We start from the raw sequence: 10,458 nt of genomic DNA, 5'->3' as shown, positions 1-10,458 counted from the left end.
AAAAAAAAAAAAAAAAGAAATGTTAGATGTATAGTTCACTTTCCTGTAGGTGAGAGGGTCTGCTTACTTACACCTGGGATCAGTGAGAACGCCATGCCAAAGGACAGAAACTTAGTTTGTTTCAGTTCTCTATTTCAGTGTCTGATGCCCTCCAGCATAGTAGGTGTTCAGCCCATTTTTATTGAGTGTCCTGAGAACCTGAACTGGTGTCTGATCTGAATGGTGAGACTGGGACATTCCTAGTGAGCTTAGCCAAGAAGGCAGAGTGGAAAGAGCACTTACTGCTATCTTTCTTTCAGTTATTATCTACCACCAGGGAAATATAAGCAATATATATGCCTCCTGTAATGAAATATTTGGAACTGAACTGGAGCAGTGAGAAATAATTGTTATCTGAGGTCTTTTTGTCCCCCATTGGCACTTTGATTCTCTGAACCCCCGAGATGGGTGGCAGGTTTTTCAGGAAATGATACGATGACTCTGGTGTCATCTCCCTAGGACAAAGGATGCCATCGACCACCAGACACCCAGCTGGAGGTACACGGGCTTCTTAGCTGGGGACATATGCTTGGGGCTCATTTGGTTTTGACAGTGACCCAACTGCAAATATATAATCTTTCTTATTAAGATAAATTGCCTGCAGAAGAGATTTACCTTTTAAGATAAATCCTCCCTGAAGTCTCCATTGTAAAATCCCCAGGGAACAATTTTTCCTGCATGTCTGTTCCTCTTGCTGTATAAAATAAGGTAAGCAAACAGTGTCTTTTCCTTTAGTTCCCAGAGCAGAGTTATGTGCCACAGAGTACTATATATTAGGAGTTGAGAGTGAGTCAGGCAGGGTTCAGCTTTATTTATACAGCCTGGTTGTATACAAGAATACAAGAAATTTTGGGTTTATGGGTTATCTAGCAAGAATTTTTTAAAAACCCTAAATGAGTTTTGATTGATATCTAGAACAAGAATGGGCAGTTTTTCTCCCCCCTCACCGGTAACTGAGAAAATGATTTCAATGGTTAATCAGGCCACAGTGAATGGTAATCCACTGCCCTGATCCATATTCAATATTTCCAAGTAAAAATGCCTTTAGAGGGGCCTCCCTGGTGGTGCAGTGGGTTAAGTCTCAGCACTGTGAAGCTATCCACAGCCACTGTGGCAGGAATTTGAAACCCAGCCAGGGAGCTGACTCACATGGCGTGGCAGACCTCTCCTGTCTCACCCACTGCTCCCCTCAGCAGTGTATTTTAGTCGGCCTGTTCTGCTCCCCACTCTGTCTCTGGTGAAAACTCTCACCACCCCTGCACCTCTGGCCTGTACCCCAGTTCTTATATGAATAAACAAATAAAATTTTTAAAATGCCTTTAGATCATTCCCTAATTTAGTTTAATCAGAAATGGATGGAATTTTTTCTCAGTGCAAAGGGTTTGGAGAAGTAGACAAGTACCAGCTCGAGTTGTCCCAGTAGTCTTTGATCAGTTACCTTCCCTCTGTGACTGCTTGGTCTTTGCTCCCGAATATACTACCCTCAGGAGTGAGTTTTTAATCTTCTGAAGACTTCCAGATTCAGGAAGCCTTGTCTTTAAAGCCTTTTCATGAAGGTGCTGTTGGGCTCCCTTCACCGTTCGCACTTTGCTGCTAAGTAAAGGTCATAGCTAAGAACCTGTGAAGCAGTCGGTCCTTGCTGTTGGTGCTAGGGTCATTTCATGCAGTGTATGGAGAGCATTTGCATCAGTGGGGGGGGAGACTCATCCAAAGATTGGCAGCCTGGCTGCGGAGGGCTGCTCCCTTGCTTCAGAGCACAAGCTTGTAGGATATTGGTCTGGAGCCCGAGCATTACCTAACTGCCCTGTCTTCTCCATCCTGCTTCTTTCTCCCCTTCCTGGTCCCTCCCAGAAGTACTTTGTCAATGGGCATTTAACCCCTGACTCCTTGGCTCAGTGTCTATTTCAGAGAGAGATCAAACTAAGTCACACTTTTCCTCCTGAATCCATGTCTCCTGTTTCATCCGGAAGAATCTAGAACCAAATGTGAATACTCCTATATAGATTATAGTGAAGGGAAACTTTAATCCCCTTCTCAGGTTTAAGGAGAAATTATTAACAATTTTGCATTCTTTGCAGAGCTGTAGGCATGGATCCTGAGGGTGACAATAAAAGATGTTTCTGGTAAATCCAGGGCTAAAAAGGGGGCAAGTCTATGATATGAATGCAGCTCTTCATCGAATACACCAGGATTCCAGGTGTTCCATGAGGTATACAACTTGCATCTGCTCATTTCATCTTTATGATGAGCCTCTGAGGTCATTAAAATTAATACTCCACTGTAAAGACAGGGAGACCAAGGCATCTAGCATTTTAGTAGTATGCAAGACCCTATGGTTAATAAGTGGCTCCACCCATTTCATAAACAAGTTTCCCGAGTGTGGGGGAGCATCCAAGCCCCATTGTGTAGCTTCAGAGTAATTTGAGATTGATATCAAAGAGCAAATCACTAACTGTCATTTAACCTGGACAGGATTGCTGGTAGCATAAATGTGGCCCAGACAAGCTCATTGTCTCCATTGAGCAAAGAGACCATATTCCTGCTTCTTGCCTAGTGATCTTGCCTGGTAAACATGGGTGGGTTGGGGTCCGTAAGGGTGGAAACTGTCATTCACTGTTTCTCTGGGAACAAAGCATGCCAGACATTGTAGGGAGAGGCCCAAGAAACATTTCAAAAAGCTCCATGGAACTAGACAACCTCTCAATCCATTTATCAAAGTGTCTTCAGTTCCCGATTCAAGGTAGATGAAGCAATAATAAATTTGCAAAGAAAGTTAATCTGTGTCCAAAGCATTTTAGTAAATTAAAAAAGGGGGGAGGGTTGGCTGCAAGGGGGATGTATTGGTTCTTGCCAACTCCTATTTGACTTACTGTCTCCTTGATAAGTCCTCCTTGCTCTTGTGTTTTTGGATGGAATAATCCGTCAGTTAATCATTTTCCGGAAGCAGGACGATGCACTTTAGCTAATGCAGTTCTCCGTTTCTTTTAGAATTCTAATTATTTAAAGAGGCGTCCCAACCCCTCCCTAATCAAGAAAGCCTTCCCACTAGCCATCGTTCTTTATTTCCCCAGAAAATATCCCAGTACTCTTCTTGCCCCTTCATCCATTTCCAACCTCATACATTTTATCCAAGGTTAAAAAAAAAGGAAACCCCTTTCCCTGATCACTTTTGAGCTTTTCTCCCCCAGGAGGGTGAGAGACTAACCACCAACACCATCACCCCAACCAACCCCCAGCAAGTAATTGGCAGGAACTATGCTCTCTGGCTCTATGGATAGATTTTGTTATTTTTATTTGTCAGCCAAAATGGTGGCTTCTGTCTCTCTCAAGGAGAGTGCTTCACAATAGCTCAGTGTTCTGGCATCACGCTGGGATAAACATACTATTAGGAACTCTCACAAAGGCCCCAAGATAATTGTGAAGGGACAGTTACCGAAAATGAAGCACCCAGCCCTGAACCCTCCTCTACGCCCCATCAGTAACGCCATTAAAGCTGTCAGATTGTCAGCCCACTGGAGGTATTTATGAAATCAATATACAATCCTGCAGATGGGTAGCAGCAGGATTGTTAGCTGGAGAAGAGAGGCTCAATGAAAAATAAAATTAATAAAATTTACAAGCAGATTGTCATGGGGAACAGTTAAATTCCCTACAATCTACTGTTTTGCTCAGTTGTGGTAGAATAAGGCCACTTGGGGAGGGGACACGACAGCTGGGTTGTAAACGAAGCTCCTAAAGGAAGAGCAGTTCAGCAAGAAACCCAAGTGGTTTCCCACCAAAGGCAGGATTTTGCCTGTGTGAGCGCTTTTCTGGAAGGACTTCCAGCAACATCACCAGACTTTTCTGCTTAAATATTGCTCTTCTCTCTTCATCCACTATTATTGCAGACCAGAACATATCTACAATTGCTGAGGGTGGGGGGTTCCCATTATGTTTTGGGTCCCTTAAAATTTATGTGTTACTGGAACCTGTGGCCCTACTATGGCTTCCGGGCAGGGTTACAGCTAACAGTTCTAGACCTCACTCCAGTTTGCACAACTTCTTGACCCTGATTATCATGAGCATCCATTTCCCAGAAGTTGCTGGGGGCTGTTTCCCAGAGCGGCCAAAGATAGCAGCCCAGCCTGGGAGGGACTGGGAGTCCCAGAGACTAGCCCTCGGTAGGCAGCAAAGACTGGGACCACTGTGTCTGCTGCAGCCTTGGGTATGGCCCAGATGCCTGTGGAAATCACATTAGTGGGATGACAGGAGCTGGGCCCCCTTTTCCTGGAGGCTGATGGAGAGCAGAGGAGTGGCCTCGGTGACACTGCCTGACCTCTGCTGTCATCGTGGGCTTTGTTCAGTGCCCTGGCTCCAGGCTGGAGCCCTGCTCATTGAATCAGGCCCAGCCAGGAGAGTCTGCACTGGGACTCACTGTGCATAGATTTACTTACATCAGCTGTGGGCGGAAGAAACTGGATTGCATTTGGGGGGCACCCTGGCACTTAGAAGCCAGTAGTATTTACAGCTGCACCCTGCTCCATGCTCTGATCCTGGCTTTGGGCCTACCTGTGGCCCAGAGAATCCCCGAGTGTGTTTCAGCCAGCAGCTCATGGCAGCTCATTCCAGCAGGTGACAGACGCCTCTCTCCCACGCACACTGTCTTTCCAGCCTCTTTGCAAAATATTTGTTTGGATGGTCCTGGTTTCAGTAGTTGTTGAGCTCTGCCTTAAAATCTATTTGAAGTCATCATTAGCTGTTGCTGAGGAAAATCAGTGTGGAAGTGTACATTAGTATTCATTGTCTCTGGACAACTCAATAATGAAAGATGTGTTGACGTGTTCTCCCAGAGTGTTCTCCTTTTGGGACTTTGTAACAAGGAAGTCACTAGACAAATGTCCCCCAGAATTTGTGGATGGAATATTCATCCTTTGTCTCTTTAAATGGCAAATAAATGAATACCCAACAATGTGGGATCATAGCCACCCACACCTTTGATTGATATATGACCACTACAGATGTTGGTGTAGACTACTGTTAATGACATGGACAGATGTCCTCAGTATAACTGAAAAAAAGATTTTTAAGAAATTGTACTAGGACATCATATTGGTGACATATATAGTACTCATAAGTGGTAGCAACAGCTATTTCTGGGTAGGTAAATTTTTAGTATCTTGTGTGTATGTATATGTATATATCTTTTATGATCTTCAGAAAGCATGAGGAGCTGATTGTGGCTCTAGTCTCATCTCTTTGCACACCCCTCCTCCCACACCATTCTCTTTGGAGCTTTTCAGTCGGCAACTGTGCACAATTGACACCAGTTAAGGCAGAACATGAGGTTTTTGCAGGAACACCCTGCAGGCCTAATGGGTCTTTAGGGATTGATGTCTCACTGAGATCCCAAGCAGGTTGAAGTTGAATGAAAGCAAGCGTATGTATTTGGTCTATCAAAAAATAAAAGCAAACTGAAAACTGCGAGGGTAGTTGGAAAGGCAATTGAGGTTTTGGGGATGCTTAAAGAAAAACCTGTGACAAAACTTAGTTTTGAGCCACTTACAAGACCTGATGCATTTCCCTTACCCTCTGTCCTCAATGCAACAAATGTTACATGGGGGAGGGGGAGGAGAGGGGAGGGACAAGGAGGCAGCAGAGAGACCCCATCTTGCATGGATTTGTGGAAATGCTATTTTGAATTCATCAGTGCCTGTCCCTGAAAAGATCCAGGCAGTCCCCTGGGGTCTCTGGTTCTCCAGGATCAGCCTAGAAGGTTATCCCCCATCAAAAATCAGAATGGCCCAGTTCCATACCAATTCCAGATGACAAAAGCAGAGGTCCCTAAGAGATAGAAGATTGAGTGGTGTTGACCCTGCTCTTGGGGGAGGGACTAAGTGGGGAGTGGGTTAGAGGTCCTCTGTGGGAGGTTGCAAAACAGAGACTTGGATGGAGTGTGTGAAACAAATAGCCCAGCCTTTTGACTCGTGGCCTGGAGGTGCAAGACCACCCACAGAGCTCGCCTGAAGCAAGTGGCTCCGCCTGGTAACCATTGCAGAAAAGGCCACACTTGAAGGACAATGAGAAGGCTTGTAGCAGCTTGGGGCCTGAGACTAAAAGATCCCCCTAGCCCATCCGACTGCAGAGGGTTTTGTTATCATAATGAGATGCAAATAAAGCAGGCCTTGTTCTCTCTTTAACTAACTTCCTGTGCCTCTTCTCTTGTTAGAGACCTGAGTGAAAATCAGATCCTGGGCATCCCGAGGAAGGCTTTCCGAGGCATCGCTGACGTGAAGAACCTGTAAGTGATGTTTTTGTGGCTTTTGTTGCAAATGTAGGTGGCTTTTTGGCTAGAACCTAGAGGAGAGAGAGCACAGGAAGGTGGCATCACCTCACTGTAAGCTGTATTGGTGCAGGTACCTCTGAGACAGATTGGAGGATGTGGTTAGTGGTTAGTGCTTTCTAGAGAGCACACATGCAATGCCAGGACAGCTCCCAGACTTGCTCTTTCCTAAATATTCAGCTATTCGGTGGAGTCCCTGAACTCGGTCAGAGGCTGGCCCCGCAGTTGCCTAGCCTGTGACCTAGGACTCAAATGCAGCATTCCCCTAGGTCATTGTCTTTTACAAAATGGAGATGACTGCTTTGTGTGTAGATTGTATTTAGCAAGTGTGCAGTAAATGTGTGCAGTATTGATGGTGATGGTAACAATGATGATAAAGGTCACAATGGTGAAAATGTCTGTTATTAAATAGCATCTTGTGAGAGAGCACTGGGACCTGCAGCCCAGGATCTGGGCGAGATGTTGCAAGATCCACTACTCTAGGCACTTGCTGGGTTTGTTTTTGAATAACTGTCGATTGGCTGAAAATGTTTTACAAAATAGTCAACAGGCTCATGTTCCTGTTCACTCAGTTGTCTCCTAGTTTTAACAGCTTAAATAAGTGTAGTACAGGATCCAAACCAGGCAGCTGACAGTGGTTCAACACACAGACCTATCCTGCAGATTCCTCGGCTTTGCAAGCAGCCTCTGTGCGTGCGCCAGTGTTGATGCACCTTTAGCACGTGCACATCACAGTCGCCATTGTCACTATTGCTGCAGAATGGTTCTGTGACTGCGTTTTTGAACTTGGCAAATAACCTTGATCATTTCCCACCTGGCCTCCATTGTTCGCTACTAGTCTTCCCCAGCCACACCTCTGTCCGTGTGGCCTGGGCAGGTGTTTGGACAGGGGCATAGGAGAAAGGGCTGGTTTTTGTGTCTGCTGTCCTCTTAGTGGACTCAAATTTTAGCGGTCCTTTGCCCTGTAAGAATGGCAGGAATTTCAGTGTACTAGGAAGCGGTTGATGGCTTCCAGACCCAGGCTGTGTCTGCTTCCCTGGTGGTGGAGAAATCAATGGAAAGTTTTTTTAATGTGCAATAAGTGGTCCGAGGCTTCTTGAATGAAGGAAGCAGGGGGGAGGGAGGACTTGGCAAAGGGACTCTTGGGCAGTAGGCTGCCTACTGCATCTTCAGGGAACTTTTGCCCAGATGGTAGCAGGAGAACAGGTGAAGCAAGAAAAGCCTCAGAGAAAGTGACTGTGCACAAGGACCCAAAGCAAGAGATACTACATAGCATTCCAGAACAGTGGGCAAAAGGGGGAATACAGAGATCCTTTAAATCCCCATCTGTCCGCAGTGAGAAAATTTAGGCCCAGGAAAGGAATTGACTGACTAGCTCAATTCAACCAGCTTCTTGCTAGCCAGCCCCAAATTAATGTACGTATAAAAAAGGGCATATTTGCCTGATCTCATGGCTTTTATTTAAATGGACCAGGTAGTAAAAAAGCGTAACATAGTCATGGCTGAGCAGGGCTGCATCATTAGCAACTACCTCTCTGATTCCCAAGAAAGGCATTAAATGTCTCGGTGCTCCTCACTGGCAGCTAGGGCTTAGAGGGTTATTGCTGTTTCCCGTAACACCTCTAACCTCACAAAGGCCCAAGGACCTAAAAGTTTCAAGGAGCTGCAAACACCGACTCCTGTGTCGCTGAGGATGGACCTTCAGGAGGCTCTCCTCCTCCAGACCAAGCAAGCAGGTCTTTCTCCTGGGCTCCACAAGTCTCTTCCCTTTGGTTTGTGCCCAGTAGGTGGAGTGGGGGTGGAGAAGGAGATGTGTGGGGAGAAACCCCTTGCTTAAAGCAGGATGAATTAACCAGGCCGGCGTGTCAGTGAGAGAATTTTCTGTGATAGACTGATCCTCATGAAATCGGGCCAACGAGTGACTGACTATGCAGAGAAAAGGGTCCTCAGAACCAAAAGAAGAAAGCCAGCTTCAGGTGGTATAGCTGAGGTTTGGATTGGCTTCAGCAATTGCTGTGTGTGTGTGAGGTGCCCAGCTGGTCACACACTCTAGTCTGTTGCTGTAGGTGCATTGCTTGACACGTATGAACTCTACTATAAAAATGAGAATAAAAATTGTACCTAACCTCCCAGGGTTTTTGTGAAAGTTAATAAAATAATGCATATGGATAAGGCACTGCTATGCCTGACACATGGAATGTATTTAGAACAGCCTGTTATTGCTGCTTTACCCCTTGATTCTTACCGGAAAGACGTTAGCTGGGCCCGAGGGACAACTGGAATCCCACAGAATAAACAAGGCAAAGTGTGGGCAAAGTATGGGGTTAGACTTGTGTACCCTCCAGAGGAGACATCTCATGGAGGTGAGGGGATGGCAACGCAGAAGAATGGGGCATGAGGCTCGGAAGAAAGTGAAGCCAGCACAGGTGCTGAGAACTGAGAATATGGGTGGCTTCCAGCCTGTGGAACGTCAGGATGAAAACATTTATTCTGGGAATGGAACCTAGGGCAGGAGGAGGTGAAAAAGGAAAGGCCACGGGCGGCGTCTCAGTTCCAACATGAGGAGCCAGGTTTTCTCTTTGGAGAGCAGGAGGGCAAAGGGGAGTCCAAAATGAAAGGCCAAAGGAGACCAAGTCCACAAAAGCAAGTCAGTCAGTGAGTTATTTACTAGACGCCATGAAAAAGAAGAGAAGAATGATAGGTTCCAAGTACAGGTAAAATAGAAAACAATGGCAAATTCTCACAGCCATGCATTCATGCGTCCATCAGAATATTGTCTGAGCTAAGTGTGAGTTCTGGGGCAGACTGTGGAAAGTGAGATGTATACATCTGTGAACCCTGCCTTCTCATTGCTTCTTCTCCGTGGGGATTGGAAAATCTGGAGAAAGAACCAGGCTGGCAGGTCAGGAATTGTGCTCTAATCTTTCCAGGATTGATGCCAAGTCTTCCATAGGTGGTGTGAAGGGAGGAAGGAACAGATATAGATGGTTTGAGAATCTTCTATGTGTTGGAAGTTGATGAACCTGACACCCCATCTTGTTGTTCCTGCCAGTTAAATGTGGTCTCTGGGCCACAGCTATGACTTTGGGCCTCAGTTTCCATGGTTTTAATAAGAGGGAGTGCAGCTAAGTAAAATGGCCTTAAGAGAAAATTTCATGTGAATCATTGGAAATATAGGACCAACACAGAGGAGCAAATCCAGGCAGGAGAAGCTTCTGGGTGAGGTGATCAGTGAAGCTGTGCACACATCTATACATGCAAACAACAAACTATCCTTGGAAAGGAAGTTCCCGTAACTTTTTAAGGGAATGTGCTTCCTCCCATCAAGACCCCAAGGGCCCACCTGTGGACGGTCTCTCCTATGAGGGAGGAGCTACAAGTGTTCAATGTCTTGGCCCTGACAAACTGTGTTTGAAAACTATCTCCCAGTGTCCTCCTCTTCTACACCCCCTTGAGGGAATATAACACCATCCTACATTTACCTTCAGTCAAATAGGAGAAGATAAACGATTGGAAGTGGTATGTAAAATGACAGCTTCTTTCTCTCCTTGATAATACCTTCCATTTAGGGTTGAAAAATCAAGAATTGTGTGTGTGCGTGTGTGATTTTGTAGTCTTCACTTGGATTTGAAAGAAGAGACTGGGTCCCCATTCCCCAGATGGTAACACTGAATCCTGATCAGGGCATGCAAATGGCAAAGGTCAGCAGACACCATTAGGCCTATGCCTCCCCACCTCACCCGCCCTTAGTGAGACATTCACTATCTCAGGTGCTCTCTGGAGACATTCTGTCCACACAGATTCCTCCCCACCAAGCCGCACCAGTGCCAGAAAGGGCAACAGAACCAGGATTGTCGCATCTGATTCTCCTGGGCAGGTAATGCATGTGCCACTTGTATCAGAGCCTGGAGAGAAGGTGCAGGTCCTTCTCTCCTATGGGTCTGCAGCGTCTCCAGTATGAAGCTGGTGCTGAAGTTGGGCACCCTGCCCCCACTGGCAGCGAAGGAAGTTCCCTAATTGCCTCCTGCTCCTCCCAGGAGAGAAAGTAATTAGCTACGGACACCACTCCTGAACTTCTAGCAGCTGGTCTCACACTCCAC

The 10,458-nt window shown here is 46.1% G+C and overlaps 1 protein-coding gene across 2 annotated transcripts in view; it reads left to right on the top strand.

The window, feature by feature from the left end:
• The window catches only part of SLIT3 (slit homolog 3 (Drosophila)), a 580,975-nt gene that overhangs the window by 386,993 nt on the left and 183,524 nt on the right, over positions 1-10,458 (top strand). For both annotated transcript variants that reach the window (XM_004679197.2, XM_004679196.2), the window contains exon 5: positions 6,245-6,316. In XM_004679197.2, coding sequence (XP_004679254.1) covers positions 6,245-6,316 — 72 coding nt within the window. The remainder of the gene's footprint in view (positions 1-6,244; positions 6,317-10,458) is intronic.

This window comes from Condylura cristata, unplaced genomic scaffold (genome assembly GCF_000260355.1).
Source record: "Condylura cristata isolate star-nosed mole 26May11 unplaced genomic scaffold, ConCri1.0 scaffold00008, whole genome shotgun sequence".
NCBI classification, from domain to species: Eukaryota; Metazoa; Chordata; class Mammalia; order Eulipotyphla; family Talpidae; genus Condylura; species Condylura cristata.
Note: the sequence above shows the minus strand (reverse complement) of the source record. Positions and strands in the feature narration are given on the sequence as shown.